Raw genomic sequence first — 22,778 nt, forward strand, 5'->3', positions numbered from 1 at the left:
AAAGTGCTGTGATTAAATATAGGTTGAAGATGAAATTCCAGTAAAACTATGATAAGCCATTGACGTATTGTCTACGAGTACACTTGTTTTCTGAAGAGCTTCCTAAACAGACCAGCACACAGAGCCATCGGGGATCTTAACATCACGTGGATGCCAGCGAGCTTTTTCCACTGTGACGCACTCCACAGCGACGGATGCAGTGTGAATGCAGTAGGAGCAGCACCCAATACAGGAGCTGATATGTTATTAAAAGTCATCTGATGATCTGTTAGCAACTGGCCTAAAACAACATCCACATCTTGCTGCACTGAAGCATGTTGTCATGACCTCACGTGCAGGGTAATGTGTTCAATGTGGGACTATTTAACCATGTGCTGGGTGCAATGCTGGTGCTTCACATGGCAGCAACAATGGTGTAAATGCAATCAATGAGTCAGGTCACTCGGGGGAAATAGCTTGCTACTTCACCCATGGAATAAACAAACTGCAAAGAACATTTTATCAAAAAAGTACAGATCGTTTAGGTGAATGAACGCCTCTGGATGACGATCCAGTGTCTACAATGGAGATCACAGGTTTTCGTTGCGTTCTGCAGCTTTTCGGAGTCCTGATACATCGATCGGCTTCAGCTTCCCTCCATGCCAGACCTTTGCAATCCCTTCCGGGTCCACAGACTACAGTTCATTTAAAATGGGTAAACCTGCACGAGAGTCACTCTCACAGTTTACAAAACTGAGCATGTAGTACAATTTAGGCAGTTACGCATGATTGAATAAGCAACTATTTGACAATATTTTGAGTATTTGGAGTATCAATAGTAGCAAGAATAGTAGCAGCAGTAATAGTAGTAATAGTGAGTAACAGAGTAATAGAGTAGAGCCTTTTAAAAAGCAGTTTATTTAAGCATAAAACCAAAAAACAATTTGTGAGAGGAAAGAAAAAATAACAACAATAATAACCATCATCATCAAATGAATAACTATCTTCCCTGCATCACTTATGTGCATAAAATGGCGGATCTCCAGAACAGATGTTAGGAATCCATTCATTTAAAAAAAAGAAAGAACAAAAAAAACAAAAACAAAACTGCAAACTTTATATGTGATTCCACTAAAGCTTGAAATAACCTCACCACGTCTACATCCTGAGAGAGGTCGAGGAGGGGGGAGAATCCCTTACTAACGTTCTCTTCACCTCTCGACATGCCAGCCAACAGAAACATACAGGGAGCAGCCGGTCCAGAGGCAGAAAAGCCAAGCATCTCATATGAGACGATGATCAGTGTGGGTGCTGAGATGGAGCTGGGCGAAGGAGGGAGGGGCAGACGGAGAAATCTGAATTTGTCAAAGCAGAATAAAGCAGAGGAAGAGGAAACAGGAACTCTTGCTGGAGCAAATGATTCAGAATGAACAAGACCCTGATGAAAGAAAAGCAGACCTTACATAGATTAGTCATGTAACCTATCTATATCTATATCTCTGGAAAAAAATTGAGAGACCACAGAAATATTTTATATGTGTATGTTCAACCTTGTTGAAGAACATAACCTTTTTTTACTACTCTCTCTCTCATGAAAGAGCCAATGTCTGCTCAGCAGTCAGAAAACTGTTAGAAACCGATGACTGCTGGCTGATGGACTGAGAGTGGAAACAGCTGGGTTATAGTGTGTATATGTAAACATGCACCTGTAACACATGTGAGCAGACCTAGTCAATCTGATTGGCTGTAGGCACAAGGCACGCGCGTCTAATAAAGCCGGTGCAGCCCTTGGATAACGCTCATGGGACGTTTTTCTTTAAGTGTTTTAATGTAACATTCGCTGATCTGGTCCTATTTCTGTGCAGTGCACACTCTGCTCAGTGGACCCCAACACAAGAAGCCAGATGAGAATTTTCAAAAGCAGGATCTCCCAGTAAGCAAAATAAATTAATGTTTGTCTAAGTTCTCTGTTGTTCTGTAGGGCGACAAATTTAAACAACCTAATTTGAGATTTTTTCCCAGTTAGTCTAGTTTTCCTTTTCTAAACAAGCCGATTTGGGAAGGGCGTATTAATACGATGATGTGTGAACAGAAACAGCTGCGTCAGAGCTTGAATGCAGACGTTTGGCCCGCGGGGTTCCTCCATCATACACACCGGTCCGCATGCCACCGATTCAAGAGCGTTTTGAGCGGCCAGGCGCGTCAGTGCGCGTTACAGCGCGCGCGCACTTCACCCGGACCTCCCAGGGCACGTGGAGCATGAATCCTACTGTAAACGTGGCTACACAACGACGTCCCGACTTCAAATTACTTTACGATATATCATTTAATGCCCATTATTCTTTTGCTCTTTTGGACATTCAATATCAGTGTGCTGGTGGCATTTTACCTTTTCTGTGTTATCCGTTTTGACCACTTGCTGCTGAGATCATGAAGATTTATGAATCCGGTGAATCCCCCCCCACACCCACACAGACTGTTCCCAAAGTCCCAGAGAGCCCCAGCACGACAGGAGACGGTGGTGCAGCCTTCCATCACGCACATGAAAATCGGTACAAGCTTAACGCTACGTTTGATTTAGCCCGTCAGCAACCAGCTTTAGTTTCAAATGACAAGCCAGTCATGCACCCTACAGAAATGCAAGCTATTTTTGCCAAAAAAATTCGATAGGCCCAACATTCGTGATAGAAACACTACAAATAAATAAGTTGCACCTAAATGCGTTTTCTAACCCACATAACTATTATTTGTGTACTTTGGTCGTCACCTGACTAACATTAGGCCCTAGCAACAGCGTAAGTCCAGTCAGTGGCGCAGACCACCAATAATGCAAACTATTAACACTGTTTTGTCTATTTTCATGTCGTTTGAGTAAACTGATGCAGCAAAAATAGAGGGAGACGTGAAAGTAATCGAGTGCTGTCCTTGCTGACTTTGTGTTGAAGGTTCAACGCCCACGACCCACGGATCTGAAGGCAGGTCTCCAGCAACTAAAGCTTTCAGGTACCGCAACACAAAGCACTGCTTTTATTTTGGTTGTTGTTTAATGTATTGTAGATCTTTTCTATAAAGAGGCACAAATCAGGCTTCTGAGTCACGGTGAGACTTTCAGAGAAGTGTCAGCTACGTGTGTCCAAACTGTATTACAATACACACACAGAGACGCACTCGTGCACACAAAGCCGCTCCCCCCTCCCGCAAGTTAGCGCATACACTCACACGCATACCTTAAAATTTAAAAGAAAATCTCAAGTTTTCAACGAGAAAAAAACAGCAGTTACAATAAATACAGAAACTGCAAAACACCTCAAGACTGTTAATACATATGTACTTATATGCTGATATAATAATAAATCAATTTCCAGTTGAATTGCAGTTGAACACAGAGCAAGAACTCTCTTCATTGGCTCAGAACAGAGGACTAGATGAAGCAACAGACCAAAAGATACCAATTACCCAGTTAACCTTAACACACACACACACACACACACACACACACACACACAGACTTCATGGAGGGTATGTGGACAGCAGACCTGCTATAACCACCACCATCAGACCTGCATTCAAAGTAGAAGCTTCTATTTCTTTTCAAGAATTATTGATCAGAAAAAAGTCTTCATTTTGGTGTGACGATTGTGGTAAAGTTGGTGGTTTATAAAACACTCCCCTGTCTTGACTGCCTCAGGCCAGTTTTAAGGGTCTAATTACGGTAATGACCTTCTCTATTTTGCAGCACCTTTAAAAACTGACCTGAGGTCAGATTTTAAAGGCAACATGTACCAAAGCACAACAGACTAGATAATTATCTTTGCTACGTGTCTTGAGAAGGAGAGATGGTCACATCCAGCCCTCATAATTTCAAAACCCATTAAGCCCACAATATATTCATCATCATGCACTTCAATGACATTTCCCAGAAATATTTGAGTATATACAAACATTTATATATAAATATATCTATAATCACTTTTTTTGGCCTGATTTTTGTGTAGCATGTTGATAATGTAAATAAGTTTGTTGCGAGGGACTTAAACAGACAACTTTATTAAAAATCAACTGATGTTAAAACTGGCTTTGGACTGGCATGTTAAATAATGATTGAATTTTTTTGATATATGAAATTCAGATTGGGATTGTTACACCCTCCTTCAACACACAAACATGTGCGTTCAAGCACACATACACACGCGCGCACACATACAAACAAAAACACACACATACACACACCCCTGTCCCCTGCCCCAATCCGATGTGTTGCCAGGTAACACCCTAGCCCCCTTAGTTTCAGTCTCCACCCCCTGGCCTCTGGAGTCCCTCTGCGCTGTTGGCTGAGGTGGGTGTGTCTTACAGGTGTCAGTCTTGCGATTGGTGCTTTTTTGTGGAATAGTCCCACTTCCCCCATTGGCGATAGGTCAGTTTCACCAAGAGGAGGCATGTTCAGTTGCCGAGGATGATCTTGACAAAGCAAGCAACGTCTGTCTCTTTGGATTCGTGGGAGGTGAAAAATGGGTGTTGCTGCATGTAGAGAAAGTCAAAAATCAACACAATTCACCAAGTAAAACGAGCACTGAGCTTGAATGTGTCCTTCAAAAATGACATGGACCAACAAATGACGGCTTCCAATTTCCAATCTTGGCATGAGTGATGTTAGGCTGACATCTAGTGGTCAGAGAAGATCAATGTAACCAAATGAAAAATACAGGCCAGAAAACTCACCATGAGTTCTGTGTAGTTTGGCCGCTCTTTGGAAACCTTCTTTAAGCTAAAACACAAAATAAAGAACAACAATAATAAAAAATGAACACCCAGAAAGGCAAGATTTGCCCATTTTAATAAGCCACAAAATATATATATACTCCAAATTGTCAGTCTATCACTTTGACAACCGGACATGTACAGTGCCTTAAAAAACTGAATGAGAGAATTCACAGATTACTCTAAAAACACTTTAAGCATTAATTCTGTACACCCTGAACCTGATGGAGATTTGCAAATGTCAAACATATTTAAGAAAACTACAGAGGAAATAAGCACCTGCTGTATATATGAGTATCCATGTACACTTGTTGGGGATGTATGCCCTGTGCCTTGTGTAAGAATAAAGAACACATGCATGCAGGTGTGTGTATGTGTGAGAGAGAGAGAGAGACCCACCACTTTGATGTGAAGTCCACAAAGTCAGGTGAGAAGCGGTCTGCTGGGAGCTGGGGTGAAGGTTCCTCTACCACCTGCTTGAGCTGCTGGAAGGGTGTACCCCACGAGTCATAGGGGAAGCGCAGGATGGCCAGCTCGATCTGAACACAGCCACACCAGTAGTTATCCACAGCGCGTCTACACAGCCAACCACAACGCGACTACACAGACTGTGTGCGCATGTGTGCAGGAGAACACTGTGTGTGTGTGTGTGTGTGTGCGCGCAGATCAATGTACGTACGTGTGTGTGTGTGTGTGCGTGCATGCGTGCGTGCAGAACGTGTGTGTATGTGCACGCAGAACACTGTGTGCGTGGAGGAGAATGTGTGCATGTGCAGAACACTGTGTGTGGAGGAGAGGACTGTCAGCCCCCCAAATGAAGTTTGAATCTGATGGTACCCAGTGCCCATTAGAGCAACAGAAACAGTGATGAGAACAGCAGGTGTGCACCCAAACACCACTGGAGACATCCACACTCCCCAACAACAAACTGCAACACCATCACTGCAAGTACAAATCACAACAAAACTCTTGACGTACCATGGTGATTCCTAAACTCCAGATGTCTGACTTGACACTGTAGCCTTTCTGATTGGTTTCTGGGTTTATCCGCTCCGGCTACATATAAAAAACAACAAACATTCAAACAAAAACAAAGAAATGGAGAAGCAGAGGGGAGGAGCTGGAAGACATCACTTAGCAACCAAGCTCCTCCTACATAATTTCCTATGATTTCCTTTTCATTCATAAACAGATATAGGCAGCTACCTACCCATTCATCCTTAATCACACACACACACGCGTGCACACACACACACCCACACGGGCTTACCGCCATGTAGGGCTTGCAGCCTGCATCCATGGTCTTAGCCACAGAGTCCACCAGGTAGCCACTGATGCCAAAGTCACACATCTTCACCTGACCTTGCATGTTGATCAGGACGTTGGAGGGTTTCACATCTACAGAAGGAGGAGGGGGGAGATATTTGAATACAAGACCAAAAGAATCCAGGTACCAAAAAGAAGGAAATATCAGTGAAGAGACATTTTAGTAAAGAGAGAAGTGTGCGGAGTCCCAAGACAACTTGGGGGTGGAGTCTGGCCGTCAACAACAGTGATAAAGAAATACTGCTGGAAGTCCTGAAAACATATCGCTAACACTCTCCAAACAATCTATTATGTAACACATTCTTTATGTCTTTATTAAGACAGTAGCCTTAATGGTTCATCATGCTGTTCACGGCCATCTTGGGAAATCTGCTGTGGAAGAAAATTACTAGCCTGAGCCTCAGTTACTACAATACCACAGAATAAGATGGAAAAATACCACAATAACACCGTTAGTCTTTGGTGCAAAAGGGCAATTTAAGTGGACACCCAGGTCAAATACAGCCACCCTGAAGGCATCAAGAACCTGAACCAAAACGCAGCGTCAAAGCCAGTGCTCTGCTCTGAGTGGGAGGGGCCATACAGGCTCCTCCCCCTGCTCTGCATCTGGAGGCGTTACTCTTCGTCAGGGCCCCACCCTCCCTCTCACCTCGGTGGATGACTGACAGGTGACTGTGCAGGTGCTCCAATGCTTTCACAATCTGCAAGAGGAAAGAAAACCCAGTAAATCAGAGAACACTGCCTTCTAGGCTGGACCAATGGGAAAGCAAGACTACTATCTGCCCCAGGCTGGGCCAATGGGAAAGCAAGACTACTATCTGCCCCAGATTGAGCCATTGGGAAAGTAAGACTAGTCTCTGACACAGACTGGGGCAATGGGAAAGCAAAACTACCATTTGCCCTAGGCTGGGGCAATGGGAATGCAGGACAAATCTCTGCCAAGGTCATGAACTGCCAGGAGCATGTTCCCACTGTCAGTTAAAAAAAAAGCCCAATATTCTAGCAGTAAAGAGGAGAGAAAGTAGACATGTGAGAACTGGGATCCAGCCAAGATCTCTTCCTCTCCCTCCCTAATCTGCTACAGCCTTCTCTGATTACCCACAAAGCAAAGCAGGCTCAATGATGCCATTCACAGACTCCAAAGAAAAACCTGGGCTTGGCACATTTGGTAGGCTTTTTTTCCTTTCTCCAAATGTCCCATCTTAGCTGAATAAGACCTACATTACATTTGTGTGCAACACTGAAGACTTCTCTAAGAAAACAGAGACTTCTCTATAAGACACACCAGGAAATTCTTGTTGCACAATGTATTGTTTGTTAATCATTGTCACAACTGTGGTCTTTGGTGTGGATTCTGGTGTGACAAAAAGCTGCACCACACAGATGAGCCCTGCACCATCCCAGGTGGTGCGAGAACCCTGGCCCATCTCAGATGCTCCTGATGGGTGTTCTGTGGGCCAAGCGGTGAATCACTGCACTTGCATGCCCCACAAATTAAAATCCCTTTGGTGAAGATAAGGCAAGGCCTGCCCATCTTAAATCTCATCGCTGGTTAAGTAACATTCTTTTCATGCAGGGCAAGAAATAGCTCAGAATGGCTCACCAAAAGGGAGCGCATGTGAGCACAGATTTGGGCCGGGATGACGACGTGTGAACGACTTCTGATTCATCGTCTCATTCATGAAACTGCTGTACAACGTGGAAACTAGCAGTGGTCTGAGCACAATTGACAAATCAGCTTCAGCAGTGTGAAAAACAACAAGGGCGGTGCATTAGTGCCTCATTTACATATTTTTTGTAAAAGGAACACCCTGAATTGGCCTCATTTACATAATATTTGCATTAAACACACCCTGATCCGTGCAGGGATAGCACTGGTAAGGCGATAAAAGCAAGCATTAAGCAGAATACACTTTCTCAAGACAACCCAACACATGGAAATACATCTAGAGGTTTACAAATGTCAGTTAGATGTGACTGTCAGTTTCTATTTAGCTACTGAAATTCTGAGACTCCCAGTACCAGTTTTGATACCACAACAAAAAATTTACTGATTAAATGAATGTTTTTCAGCATCAGCTCTTATTTGAAAAGCACACGTTGACTGCGAGCAATCACAGCGTTAGCCTAAACAAGCCAACATCAGCCTTCATGATCAACAGAAGTGGCTGGTGTAATATAAAAAAACTAACATTAGCAAAGGTTTCTGGATATGGACATTCTGATGAATTGTTAATTTAAAAAAGTTCAAACTAGTGAAACTCGTTAACCCAGAATTGTGTTCTGCAGGTTTGTTTATGAGGTCCTTAGATAAGGTGCTTAGTAAGTTTGGGGTGTTTCCAAAATACTGTGACTTTTGGATGTCAATACATCGGTATCATAGAAAACAAGTGCTGTCGGAATTTTGGTATCGACTTGGTACTCAAGTATCAGTTTTCACAACATCCAGGTCTAAAGCATACAACTGACATTTACACAATTCATGTGCTGAATTCTATACCATTTATAGAAGGATTCCCTTGTGCATTATCATAATCATCATCCTATTTTTACTGATAACAGTGACTGATACTATTGCTTGGTGATATTACCATTAGCCAAGTCAATTACAGTAAAAATGTACAAACAATCCAAGCAGGAACACCAAAGCCCAATACATGAAAGATGAAAATGATTCATGGTGAAAATGAATAATGAACCTGTCAGTGAAAATTGTGCTCACTCACGCCAAGGCCAGATTCAAACGTGCACAGGGCCACCATAAACCTGATGTACAATAGTCTATACCCCACAGCCACTAATGCTAGTGGTATTATAACAACAACCAGGAGTCAGAACGACACACACACACACACACACACACACACACACACACACACACACACACACACACAAAGGGCATCTCACTTTCACACTGGGCCCCCGGTGACAGTCACAATCAGCAAGTGTTGTGAAGTTTAGAAAGACCCAGACACTTACAGAGACGGCCATCTTTCCCAGGATGTCTTCTGGGATGGTCATACCCTTCTCGTGAACCTTCTTATAAAACTTATCCAGCGAGGTGTCCATCAGTTCCATGCAGATCCACACGTCACCCTGGTGGACGTTAAAAGTTCAGCCAAGTATCTGCACCACATTTTAACGTGTGGAAAGTAACTGCAACATGTCCGGAAAAACAGTGTAGACCTGTACTTTTAGAACTGGCGTCAGCAGCCAGACAATTATATGGTCATTTATATGAACAATAACGCTTACCGATCACTTTATTAGGTACACCTTGCTAGTACTGGGTTGGACCCCCTTTTGCCTTCAGAACTGCCTTAATACTTCTTGGCATAAATTCAACAAGGTACTGGAAACATTCAGTAGGAGATGATTCGGGCATGATGTGTTATGCTGCTGGAAGTAGCAGTCAGAAGATGGGTACACTTTGGTCATAAAGGGATGGACATGGTCAGCAACAATACTCAGGTAGGCTGTGGCATTGACATGATGCTCAATTGGTAATAATGGTGCCAAAGTTTCCTGCCAAATTGTGCCAGGAAAATATCCCCCATACCATTTCAACACCACTACCAGCCTGAACCGTTGATACAAAGCAGGATGGATCCATGCTTTCATGTTGTTGACACCTAATTCTGACCATAGCATCCAAATGTTGCAGGCCAAATTGTGCCAGGAAAATATCCCCCATACCATTTCAACACCACTACCAGCCTGAACCGTTGATACAAAGCAGGATGGATCCATGCTTTCATGTTGTTGACACCTAATTCTGACCATAGCATCCAAATGTTGCAGCTGCAATCGAGACTCGGACCAGGCAACGTTTTTCCCCAATCTTCTATTGTCCAATTTTAGTGAGCCGGTGTGAATTGTAGCCTCAGTTTCCTGTCCTTAGCTGACTGGCACCTGGTGTAGTGTGGTCTTCTGCTGCTGTAGCCCATCCACCTCAAGGTTTTACATGTTGTGTGTTCAGAGATGCTCTTCTGCATGCCTCAGTTGTAACGACTGGTTATTTGAGTTACTGTTTCCGTTCTATCAGCTCGAACCAGTCTGGCCATTTTCCTCTGACTTCTGGCATCAACAAGACATTTGCGCGCACAGAACTGCTGCTCACTGTATATTTTTTCTTTTTCGGACCATGCTCTGTAAACCCTAGAGATGGTTGTGTGTGAAAATCCCAGTAGGTCAGCAGTTTCTGAAATGCTCAGACCAGCCTGTCTGGCACCAACGACCATGCCACATTCAAAGTCACTTAAATCACCTTTCTTCCTCATTCTGATGGTCGGGTTGGAACTGCAGCAGTTCGTCTTGGCCATGTCTACATGCCTAAATGCATCAAGTTCCTGCCATGTGATTGGCTGATTCAACATTTGCGTTAATGAGCAGTTGGACAGGTGTACCTAATAAAGTGGCCCATAAGTGTATATGGTTCATTATTTCAGGTCATTACATTTGTAAGTCTGATTTCTCCAGTCTACAACTCCCAGCTTAGGTGTTGTGTTACAGGCTCTGAAGGAAGGTCTTTCTACACGAGTAAATCAGATAAAAGTGGCGCTCATCATGCTTCATATTAATAAATACTGAAGTAAATGAAACTAACATTCAAGGCTGAAGCTGTCTGACGCTACACACTGTTTCTGCATGTATTAACACACAGTTAAACCAAAGTCTCTCTGCTGCTACAAATCTGTATGAAACATAACACTACGCTTTTGAAAGTGGATGTCTGCGGCCACCGTCTCAGTGGGTGTGGTCTGGAGGGAGGTGCTGCTGGTACCTCTCTGAAGAGGGCGCCATAGAAGGTCACTGTGTAGAAGCAGTCCACTGTTCTCATTGAGATGTCCAGGTCCATAAGCAGCCGCTTCTGTTCCTGTGTATTCACCGTCGCACGGATTCTCTGCAAGTGTGTGTGTGTGCGCACATATTAGCAAGGACAATTGCAGAGTCCCTAACCAAGCACACCTACTGAAGCAATTTCAAGCTAACAGATCCAGTTGCACCACAGAGCAGTGGTAGACAGAAGAATCAGTCCGAGTAAATATGTGGCTATGCTAATGAGGCAGCAGTACTTCAGCCAACAGAGCTAGTCAGATCCAATCAGATTCTACTTCATTGAGTAAATATGTGGTTATGTTAATGAAGCGACAAGACTACAGGCAAGTGGGTTTATCAGGACCAATCAGATTCCTCCTCATTCGCTTCCACAGTGGGCACAGACATCTGCCCATCCCACAAATCTGGAAATGAGAAGAGTTCAAACTGTACGATGGTCCGGAGACGTTTAACGGAACGGGCCACTGTCTGCACTTTCATACGGACGTTAACAAAAGTGTGAATACGAATAACAAGTGATAAGTAATGAGGGGCTTATATGCAAAAGTGCAGAGTGCTGCTAAAGGACACTTCCTGAACACGGCAGACGCCTCGCCAGCTCGTGAGGAAGAGCGTTACGTTAAGCCGTACTCGGAGCTGATGCCCGGGAACTCAGGACGCCACTGACCTTCACAGCCATGATCACACCACTGGGCACGTGCCTCATCTGGTCCACCACGCCGTAGGCACCCCGGCCCAGCTCGCCGATCGGCTCCAGGTCATCAGCCTTCACCTCAAAGTTCTGCAGACACACACACACAGACAGGGAATAAGACGTCTGTACCAAACGACCCAGTTCATGTTTTGCAACTCACACACTCATCCTGGCCTGCCATAACTATTAATCATTATTACTATTACTTGCTGTTACTAATAATTGTATTTTTTTCTATTACTTTTTTGACCCTCGAGTCCACACAATACAGACCTGCTGTGATCTAAGATCTCTTTAGTTTCTGGGAAGCCACCCCCCCCCCCCCTTCCAATAAAAACTGACTTGCTTTTAAACTACCATTAAAGTAACTACCATTAAAGTAACTTCAAGCTTTAGGTTAAATTGTCAAGACAAAAAGCCACCATCTTTGCCAATGGAAAATTCCACTTATTTGATGAGTTTAAAATAAATATTTTTATAGCCCAGGAGGCAGTAAAGCACATTCCAGCCTGCCTGCAATCAGAGGGAGCAACTGTGCCGTAAAGTGCACTGGACCATTCCTGTGGGCTCTGGGCTGATCCACAGAGCCAAGCTATGAGGTGAGGGGACCCTCTTACGTCACCTTACAGCGCAACACACCAGTCATCCCCACAGCGGCCGCAAACGGGGAGTGTGTGAGTGTGTGTGCTAGCTTCAGCCACGAGACTCAGAATGCGGGACGTAAACACACCAGGCTCCGGTCTCGGGTCATGCCGTCCAAGACAGACGGGCACCGACGTTCAACATGGCCTCGTGTGCACAAATTACACAGGGCCAAATGAAGCTTAACAAACAAACATGGTGGGGAGTGTAAAAAGACACGCGTGTTGTGAACTCTCTCTGCATAACGTCCTTCAGGGGTGAATACGTTTGTTGACGTGCTGTGGTCTTCAGTCATTAAAGGGAAGAAGGTTCTCGAAACAGTGTAAGACGCTCCAGAGACAACAGACAGTGTTGAACAGCTAATAAAGGTGTTGGTGTTTTTACATTAAGAAACTGAACAGCAGCTCAGGATGGTGTTAGAGCTGGGGGCGGAGTCGTACCTTGTCGCCGATGGTAACACAGGCTTTGGAGTCCAGGTCCCTTGGGGGTCTGAAGAATAATGAAGGAATCATATTTTAATCTCTGCAGCATCGGCACACGGACAGCAAGCTACAGGTCATCCTTAATCACACAAATCTGCACTGCCTGACACAAAAGACACTGCAGGATTCTAACAGTACAGATTAGAAAAGGAGCAATTACAAAATACTGTTAATTATTTTTCTGCTTCAGAGGCTGAACATAGTGGGATGGATGGGGGGGGGGGGGTTGAGCAGAAGAGAGATCCAGGAGGAGGGGGGTGAAGCACTCACGTCGCTGCAGGAGTGGGCTGCTGAAACGCCTCCTTAGGCAGCCGGAGTGCTGGCTTCTTCCTCCCTGGACCTGGGGGAGAGGGGCAGAGGGAGAAAACACACAAAGGGTAAAAGACAATATGTAAAAGAGAAGTTACTAAAACTAACCTCATCAGGAAAACATCTTTGACCAACAAAAGAGACCCCAAGGGAAGACGTATTGTTTCCAAGCTGATTGGTGGCATTCACATAAAAAGTGTATTTAAATATACAAACAAACAAAAAACACAAGTAAAAACGCAATTATGCGCGTACACACATGCACACACACCAACAAAAAAAGGTCAAAGCATAAAGAGAAAAAGTAATTCCGAAGTGGTCTCCAGGGAGACCCTGCCCTTCCATTCAGCTGCTCTCCCCGAGGAGTTACGAGAGAAGAGCTCTTACGGTCGGACAGCGTCCGCGGCTCCAGGTCCTGGCTGGACGAGAGCACGGAGGAGAGAGGCACCGCGGCCACACCGCCCGGGCACGCCACAGCCAGACGAGCTAAAGGCCACCCTCGCATTCTCTAGTCTCAACAGGCGTCACGGCAACAGGCTCGCAGGACAGGCCAATCACGTGTGGCGTTCCCGACGGCAGGTGAACACACTGTACTGCTGGCGTGGCAGAGCACCCAACTCTTCCCCTCTGCTGCCAGGAGCAACGTGGGCTTGAGCAGGACCCCTAGTGTTGGGACAGAGGGTGTGTGTGGGGGTGTGTGAGAGATGAACACATGTGCACAGGGAAAGTTCCCTTTTTCTTATTTTATTTATTTATTTATATATTTTTGGATGACAAAAGGACCAGGCAACATTTTCCCAGACCCAACCAGGCCATTCCAGTTTGAAATGCATAGTAAAATCATGTTTTATTACAAGATCACAAAGAATATATTATTTTGGAGAGTGCATAAAACTGTGTTGCATCAATTCCATCTGATTATTTTAAGTCCATTTAAGTGCAAGAAATTTGTGAGCTCCCTTCAGCCAAGGTATCTGTGTGTGCAGTCACAGGGCAAAGTGATACTGCAACTGATTCTAAGAATGTACCGTGTCCCCCCCCCCCCAATTCTCCCAACATTCCACTGGAAAAATGACTTATACATGCGTCATTGTGACCCAGCAGGCCTGAGCCACGTCTGCCCGTATTGGCCTTGGTAAATGTCAGTGATACCACAAGCACAAATACTGAGGTGGCAGGAGCAGAGGCGTGGCCTAAATCACACCACACCTGCCCCACATACAAGCCCCGCCCCTCTCCTGGCCGTGCTTACTCCAGACCTCTGAGCTTATCTGAAATAGTCTGGGTCCACTGCAGTTTCCCTGCAACAGAGCCGCCTGCACCGTGATCCCCCCCAACGACGAACCACAGCCCGGCCCACACCACCACAGCGCTGCTCCGCACAAAATCGCGGGTCTTCTCGTCTTTCGGATATTCCCTCCTCAGCAGCAGTGATGTTGGCCAACACACAGCAACATCAGCTGCACTCGGGCACAAAAAGGTCCCGTCAGACGGGGCAAGTAGACGGCGGCTTTTCTAAGAGAGTTTTAAACAGTCAGTGCCAAAGCTGGAGAGGTGAGCGGCTGAGCGGAGACTCCTGATGTGCCCACGCCTCACCTGCGCCTGGCCCCTCCCTCAACGCCTGGTGCACTGGAGAGACCCTGGCGGCTTTCTCTCTGCACGTACGGGGTAGGCGGCCACATTCGTGGCACGGCACAGGAAACAGATTCCTGCATTCCTGCCCCGTCATGCCCCCCGGCGCCCCTCCCCCCAGGCCCCTCCCCCCAGGCCCCTCCCCCCCAGACGGCTACCGTGCTCTCCTTCCCACCTGCACAATGTTGCCAGAAAGTCAGTAGACTCTCCACCCACCTGCATTTACACACGCAACAATAGCAATAGAAAACTGACACTCAGGTGCCCCCAACCGCCACCCATCTCCCTGTCCACACACACACACACACACACGCACACACACACACACACACACACACACAGGCAACCTAACATGACTTATGAGACCGAGATACAGAGCATGCTCCAGTCAGTCAGGTGCTCTTCACCTTTAAAAAGCAGTTTCCTCAAAACACACGTGACATGGAAAGGAAAATACCTGACCAGCGTGAACAGAGGCCGATAACCTCGACGCAAACGGCTCGCGAACGTCCCTAATCCTGAACATTAGGACCTGCCACAGGCCCACGCCTAATAAGCAATTGCAAACACTCACGACGGCAGAGAGGTGAGGAAAAGTTTGCATGTGGGCAGTCTTCAGTCACACTCCTCACTGCAGAGGACTGTGAAACTGTTACGCAAGCATTACACAGACCAGTCTGAAGTCGACAAATATAACAACCAGCGCCCTGTCACACTCCTCTCAGCTGTCATGGGGGTGGCCGGAGGTTGGGGCCACGCACGCATTCTCCCGTTCTACTCTCCCGGATGGGCACAGACACGGGGGGGTGTCAATGAACACAAACAGGGGGAATTGAGTGACCCAGGGTGGGTGGGTACAGAGACACAGCAGGGGGAAGGGATAAGGCCACAGGGTGGGTGGGGGTTCTGAATGGGCCTGAGAGGCAGGCAGTGACATGCTCTGCACAGCAGAGGACAGCTTTCATACGCACGGAGCCATGCAAATTACCAACACACACACACACACACACTTGCATGGACATGCACAAATCAGAGACATGCACATGTGCGAGCGCGTGTGTGTGTGTGTGTGCACGTGCATTTCTCTGATTTCATGCACACATCACAGATTCTGCAAGCAGAACCTGCAATATCCTGTCAGAGGCCAAACAAATGTGTCCAGATATCAGGAGCCCAGGCTGACTGCACGGAAACGCAGAAGAACTCACATCTCCAGCTCACCTAGTTACGTAACCACCTTCATGTGCAAAGAAGGAAAACCATTCACAGGAACGAGGCTGCGGCTAGGCTGGCCGCACCAAACGGGAGAACTGCACAAACACGCGTCACGTGGCAGGTGTGTATCGCAGTAGAAGCGTTCTATGACGGCAGCTTAATTAGCTGGAAATCGTGGCGTGTGTCAGCGAGTGGCAGAACCGGTGGGAAAACACGCACATGCCCTCCGTGCCCCTTTTGAAGTGCATGACACCATGCATGCGGTACTTCAGAGACACCGCCCCATTGGTCTGCGCGGCACAGACACGCCCCCTGCAACACGCACGCACGCCCTCCGGCGACGCTTAAAGGAAGACTCCGCCCGCCGCACAAGCTCAGGTGCCGCAGAGATACAGGATCGGCTCGCACGACACTCACGCCAACTGGAGCTGTGCTGACTGGCCGGGCCGTCGCTCTGTGGTTATTAGCAACCGCTAGGACTGTTGGGCAAAAACACTGTTCCCATGGAGTTCAATTTGCAAAACACAGCTTGCACTCGCGGCCAGGAGCAGGGCGCTAGCGTCACACACCTAGAAAGGACACCACATGATTAATGGATTATATAACTGCGCGGTCCTGGCAGTAAACCATGGCTTGCACGTATTGTTGAAGCGTCGCGGGAAGAGATTGGCACCTCCTCTGACTCTCCACTGAAGGATAGTTTCGGTGGCCTTTTCTTCAGGGCTGTTTTTGCAGGCTCAGGTGATTCGTTTTGGGTTCGTTTCTCTCACGTGCCTCTGCCACAGCTTCCCATGCAAGTTAAAAGCTAATTAAAGACCTGCAAGGGTAGAGGCAGTAGGCCTCACCAAGACCTCCTAAACGCAGAGCGGAAAGGAGCTCTCCTGCTGCCCTTCTATACGAGTCTGCGCACTTTGCAGTCCGGCAGTGGAAGTCGGTGACTAGCGTGACCTCGGAATGCCACAACGTCCTGCACGTGACCCAAGCACGTGACCCGAGCGGGCTTGCCATGCAGCTCCATTACGCCCCTAGCTCACTCTGTCTGGAATTCCAGCAATCCCGAGGGTTCCTCCATGGAATGTCAGGGACCTGGAGGAGGAAGGATGAATCACAGAGTGACAGGAAGAGAGAGGAAGAAGGAGGGAGAGAGAGAGAGAGAGAGAGAGCAAGAAGGAGAGGCAGAAGGAATAGAGGTGGCAAGGAGAGATAGAGAAGGCAAAGCAAGCAAAAATGGACAGGCTAGAAAATCAGAACCTCAGACACCGAGGGGGGTGAATGAGAGAGAGAGAGAGGGAGAGAGATGAAAATAACCTCTTTCTTGTGTTGCCGGCTGTTGGGACTCCCTGACCTCTCAGGCAGCGTGCAAAGACACTCTACACCCCCAAACACGGCCGAGCCCTCCGCCTCCCATGCCTGTGGCTCACGGGCCACCTGCACCCAGCCCAAACACCCAAGGGGGACACCCCCCTGAGGGTTCTGGGCCACGGGCCTGCAGTAACAACCCTGCTGACGGTGGGCCAGCATGTGGGCTGTGTGCAGGACCCACCTCCCCTCACAAACTCACGCTCCTCGTGATCTTCACCGTTCACAAGTCTTGAAGTAGGCAGTGGCAGCGCAGGGTATTAAAACCCGATCACGTTCTGTGGGCCCGTTCAGGCGCACCGCAGGATGTGATCACCATCCCTGATTGGCTCTGGCCTGGCCAGTAACCAATAAGGTTGTGCAACGATGTTGTGGAAAAAAGGAATCACTAGATCAGATGTCCCCCTGCTGACAGAGTCTCTGCCCACTCTCTCAGGGGGCCACCAGCATGCTAAATGGCCTGTTTGGCGTTCATTTTTTTCTTCAGCACTTAGCACACGTGATTAGGAGGAGTAGCCTTCTGAACACCTGACAGGTGTGTTGAACACGACGACTCCCAGACTCATCACACATCCCCTTCTTCTCTCACTCTCCCATTCCAGGGCTCAACTGTGAACGAGCAGCCTACATGATATGAAACAAAAAAACCAGCCCTACCCACTACACTGAGTCATAAGGTGTCTCTGGGAGCTCACGGCATGCTGTCGTCGTGTCTTCAAACACCACTCCACCGCACGTTCACCAACGCAGTCCTGCCAGAGGTGCCGCACGGGACGGGGTGGGCCCTGGACGGGGTGGGCCCTGGACAGAGCAGGCCCTGGACGGGGTGGACCCTGAACAGAGCAGGCCCTGGACGGGGTGGGCCCTGGACGGGGCGGCGGGGATGTGCACGAGCTTTAGTGATCTGTCTGAGGCCAAGTAAGAACAGCCCTTTAATACTGAACACATTTTGTCGTTGCCCGCGGATGACGGCGTGCTACTTAATACCCCAGCGTAGCGGCGGGCCTTTACGAAAGGCCCCACGGCCCCGTTTCTGCGCGGGCATTAGCAGCAGGGAGTTAAAAGCAGACCCTTCTGGCGGCGAGTTGATGAGCTCCCTGATTCCACGCACATCCTTTAAAAGGCAGTCGTGAAGAGAAACCAGAGAGAAGTGGAGGGGCGAGGGGATAGTCCTGAAACCGTCAATTATTCAGGAGTCTGCAATAAGACAGATCAATGTCGGAGTGTGGCTTGTGCAACCTTAGCATAGCTCACATTCTTCAGAGAGAGAGAGAGAGAGAGAGAGAGAGAGAGAACGCTGCCCCTTCTAGGCAGGGCCTCTCTGTCTGAGTGCCTGCAAACCACACATGCTGATTCCTCCCAGGAGATCCAGCACCAGGGGGGCAGTGTTGGTGCTCGCCTTAGTTTCAGCACGCCACCATTTTCAGGGCACTCGCACACACAGCACAGTGGCTCATCATAGCACACGCAACATAGCACACGCAACATAGCACACGCCTCAACAACGCTCGCCCTGTGCTACCCAGCACAGATTCAACTCGACCACCGACTACACCTCAAAACAGTCGTCTGCAGGGACGCACACATGCAAACCTGCATTTGCATGCAACCGCTCAGCACAGATTCCTGGACACGGATTTGCATCCTGCACAAATGAGTCATGGGCCTGCATGGCTGTCCGGTCACAGGGGAGAGAAAAAACACGACTGACCCTCCTGCAGAAAACACAGTCAGGCTGGACAGCCACCATCATCATCTCTGCAGCTGGGGGTCATTTGCATGACAAACATGAAGAGTGGGCACCATGTAAGCAGTTTTGGGGCTGTCTGCAAGGGGGTGTGGCCTGGAGCACACATGCACCACCCACAGGAGTGGCAGCCAGCACCCAGGGGGGGCGGTGGCCAGCAGCCAGGGGGGCGGTGGCCACAGTAGCTGCATGTAGGAGCAGCAACCAACAGGCACGAGGTGCCCTGAGCAACTGCTCCACATGCCAAAAAAGTGACTGTCAGCAAAAAATGATAAAGGATGAAAACATGTTCCCTTTCAGCCCCTTGAAACAAACCTCCACTTGATGCAAATCCAAGACTCTGGTCATTCAACCAGCAGAACAAGCCTTTTCAAACCCCTTTGAGCTATTAGAACAGCTATAGGCCTGCACACATTTGGAACAGCACCGAAGGCTACACAAACCTGCCCCCCCCCGGGTCTGCATGATCAGAGTCGTGTTCCTTCTGCAAACACTTTTTTTGGCTTAGCTTTTCTCTGACCATCTTACATTAAACTCAGCTGCATGAAACAGGCTGGGGTTTCAATGTAGTAAAGTTGCTATTAGCAACTGTACAAAGGCAGGACCCCACGCATTAGTGTGAGGAAATACACCCTGACCCAAAACAGAAAAAAAGTGCTTCTTGATGTGGACACAATGCATTTTTTTCATATTTCATTGAAAGCTTGTCAGAACTGGCATTCTGTCGGTATGGCAGCCCAAGAGGGACATGAGTCAGGGGAGGGGATGGGGCACCAAAAGTGTAAAAGGCCAGACATGATCAGCGGGCAGTGGCTACAGTCTCAGTTTACAGGAAAGAAAATGGCCTCTCAGGCTGCTTTTAGAAGGACAGGAAATTGAAAAGCACATTAGAGTGTGTGGGTGTGTGTCAGTGGCTCGCCATGTCCTCCCGCTGCCCTCCACAACCGCTCAGGAAAGGGGAGTTGCATCTCCTTCAGTGGGCTTCGACCCACCCTGCCCAAAACAGCTCAACACCAAAACATCACACCTCAATCTGAAGGCCTCAGAGGTTGTAGTGGAGAGAGTAGCGAGAGTGGTTGCGGAACAGAGAAACACCCGGACCGGGCATCTGGGTTAGCGCAGATGCAGAGGTGCCACTTACAGCCCATGAGAGGGGAGCGCTCAGACAGTTAAAGTCGCACCATTTCACCAGGACTGTCCAAGATCAAGTGCAGTTTGTCGAAGGCTGCAACAGCAGCGAGCTCAATCACCTGATCTGAAAACGTGAAGTGCTGCTCATTCCAAACGAGACAGCAGTTTCAGCACACAGGAACGGTGACGTCACTTGACCATGTCAGCTGAAAGATTAAAACCAGCCCACTAACTAACTAGGCAAAAAGAATGCTTTAGGGTAATTTACTAATTTAAATAAATAAACAAACAGACACACCCTTAAGCTCCCAGCAGGTAGTCATGACACCCAGCTAGCTGCAGTTTCAGCCAAGCAGAAAATCTTGTCATTCCAGGTGCTGCTCCTCGTGTGCCACACAATCACAAACCAGAATTTCCAACTGGGAATTTTCACAAAAACTAAGATCCTGTTTGTCAGCAAGATGGGAATTTTATGTTCCCCAAGTCGCCTAAGCTGTGAAATTTCATAAAAACGTGTACAGTGCTTACATTCAGTGTAATCACCATCACCCCGTCTCACCAGTCACCAGGCAGTGGCTGGATTCAGAAGACCTGGAACCACTTTTATGCACTATTACCGACAATGAGCGGTCTGAACTCATCACGATGACACAGCGGGGGGGAATGAAGCTCGTGAGGAACACAAAAACACAGCACTACCGTCTCCCCTTCCCCATCACCCATTTCCTGGACACAGGTAGGGCAGTGAGGTGGTGCGCGTGCAGCAGGGTCTGGTCTGGAGGGACCCTAACAGAAACGACACGGGGCCAGGTGTGTCCGAGCACTCAACACTCCCCTCCCGACATGGAAAACATTTCAGAGCCAAATATTCTCACACAACGCCTTCTATTTAATGACCGAGTTTTGTCCATGCTAGTGTCTCCGTCCTACACTGCAGCGACCAAGACCCGGCGGTGGGCCCCAGAACGGCCCCCGGGGGCTGCAGGATCAGACGACAGCTGTTGGTCATATCGCATATGTTTCAGATTCACAGGAGCAGCCTGGTCCACGTCCGTTTGGGCCCAAGGTGCACAAGTGGGGGGGACACGGGAGCAGCAGCGCTGGTTTCATCTCAACATGTGCAACATGTGCGTCGTTCAGCAGCCCGTCCAGCTCACACCACACAAATCACTCCTGCAAAAAGAATCTGGGTGGCACCTTCGTGGAGGATTAACAGATCTTTACTTGGTGGAAGCGAGCAGGTTCGCTCCGTTCCTAGAAATGTTCGGAGCGGCACACGCTCGCAACCAAACTATATTTAGCTTTTTTTTATTCCTGCAGCGTCCACCTATGCAGCAGTCTGTGGGCTCAGCGCGGCGTCCCAGTCATTTTCCATTACGCGCATCTACACAGTCAAAACACAGTTCAACTCATCAACCAGTCTGAACTTCGGCTCCATTCACCACCTCCCTTCAGCTGACTGGTGCCGTGCAGCTAATGCGTTTGGGCATTTTCTCCTAACCTACTGGCGCAACCGATTAAGAAAGTTTGACGTTATTTCATGCACCTTACATGCAACATGGCCAAAAGTAGATCGGTTGCATTTGATTCTGCAGAATATATTTGCACTGCAAAAATTCCTCCACGATAATCTACTAGTGCTGAATTATTGCGCCTGTGTGTCGGGCGCGGGCAACGCCGCCGTTGCACAATCTCCTGCATGGCGAAGCTAGCACGGCTAGTTAGTTCCTGAACGAGGAGCGAAGGCGTATCTGTACAAATCCTGGTCGAACAAGAATGCAAATAGCTCGCTACTACACGAGCAGCCGAGGAGTGCGTCGCCTTACCAGGAACTCTGCAAACGGGCAGATCTTAAAACAGGAAATGCAACTGACCCTTTCAAACAATCCAAACTTTGAGTTGCATTAGCAAAGAAAGCTACATCTGCAGCCCTGCACGTTGCAGTGCAAAGCGGACTGCATTTCCGAGGTTTTGCACAGATCGGTTTAATACACTTACCTCCCTTTGGCACGGACATGTCGCCTTTGCTCTGGTGGGGGGGAGGGGAGGTACAAAAGACTTTGCCTTCGTTCTCACTCCCTCCCTCCATCTCCCTCGCCGTTAAGCTTCAGCGGGCTTTTGCTTTGCAACAAAGGTGCAAAATACAAGCCGCGATCTTCATGCACTTGGGATCTTTGGGCACGACGTCCGCTCGCCTCCGTCCGGGGACCACGATGGCGATTGCACAGCTCGCAGTTCTCAGTGGAAACGATGAATTTTGGAACTGTTCTGCAAGGAAACCTCGGCGGCACTTACATGATGGGCCAAGGCTAGCAGCTGAGAGCTCCTAACTTGGATCAGTGTGAGCCCCTGCGAGAACACGTTCTTCCTGCAAATCGCGCAAGGCTTCATGGGAATTGTAGTGTATTTTTTACGCCACTGAGTGTAAGCTGCACGAACGACTACGCCTACTGTGCTACTTCTATACTTCTTTACATTTGCTTGCTCTCAAGGGCTTACAAAATAAGTTACATTAAAGTTTTGTTGGATTTATATTCCAAATGTGTGTGTATGTGTATGTGTGTGCGACAGAGAGAGAGAGAGGCATTAAAATGATACCGTAGTTTCCAGAGCAGACGTTTGAGATAGGTCGACCGTCGTCACCGAGCAAGCAAAGTGTTTGTAA

The 22,778-nt window shown here is 47.9% G+C and overlaps 1 protein-coding gene across 4 annotated transcripts; it reads right to left on the reverse strand.

The window, feature by feature from the left end:
• Positions 1-878: 878 nt before the first annotated feature.
• On the reverse strand, positions 879-22,778 carry map2k6 (mitogen-activated protein kinase kinase 6). 4 transcript variants are annotated; one of them, XM_076999374.1, is made up of 12 exons: positions 22,112-22,778; positions 12,991-13,060; positions 12,679-12,727; positions 11,570-11,683; positions 10,847-10,966; positions 9,043-9,159; positions 6,713-6,764; positions 6,008-6,135; positions 5,716-5,793; positions 5,137-5,276; positions 4,699-4,744; positions 879-4,497 (listed from the first exon to the last, which is right to left on the reverse strand). In XM_076999374.1, exons 1-12 carry the CDS (start codon positions 22,200-22,202, stop codon positions 4,420-4,422), a joined length of 1,083 nt encoding a protein of 360 aa, XP_076855489.1. In that variant the 5' UTR covers positions 22,203-22,778; the 3' UTR covers positions 879-4,419. The 4 variants fall into 4 exon arrangements, with proteins under 4 accessions (XP_076855489.1, XP_076855490.1, XP_076855491.1 ...); XM_076999375.1 differs by lacking the exon at positions 22,112-22,778 and adding an exon at positions 21,940-21,986; XM_076999376.1 differs by lacking the exon at positions 22,112-22,778 and adding an exon at positions 15,119-15,137.

Source organism: Brachyhypopomus gauderio, chromosome 3 (assembly GCF_052324685.1).
Source record: "Brachyhypopomus gauderio isolate BG-103 chromosome 3, BGAUD_0.2, whole genome shotgun sequence".
In the NCBI taxonomy this organism is placed as follows: domain Eukaryota; kingdom Metazoa; phylum Chordata; class Actinopteri; order Gymnotiformes; family Hypopomidae; genus Brachyhypopomus; species Brachyhypopomus gauderio.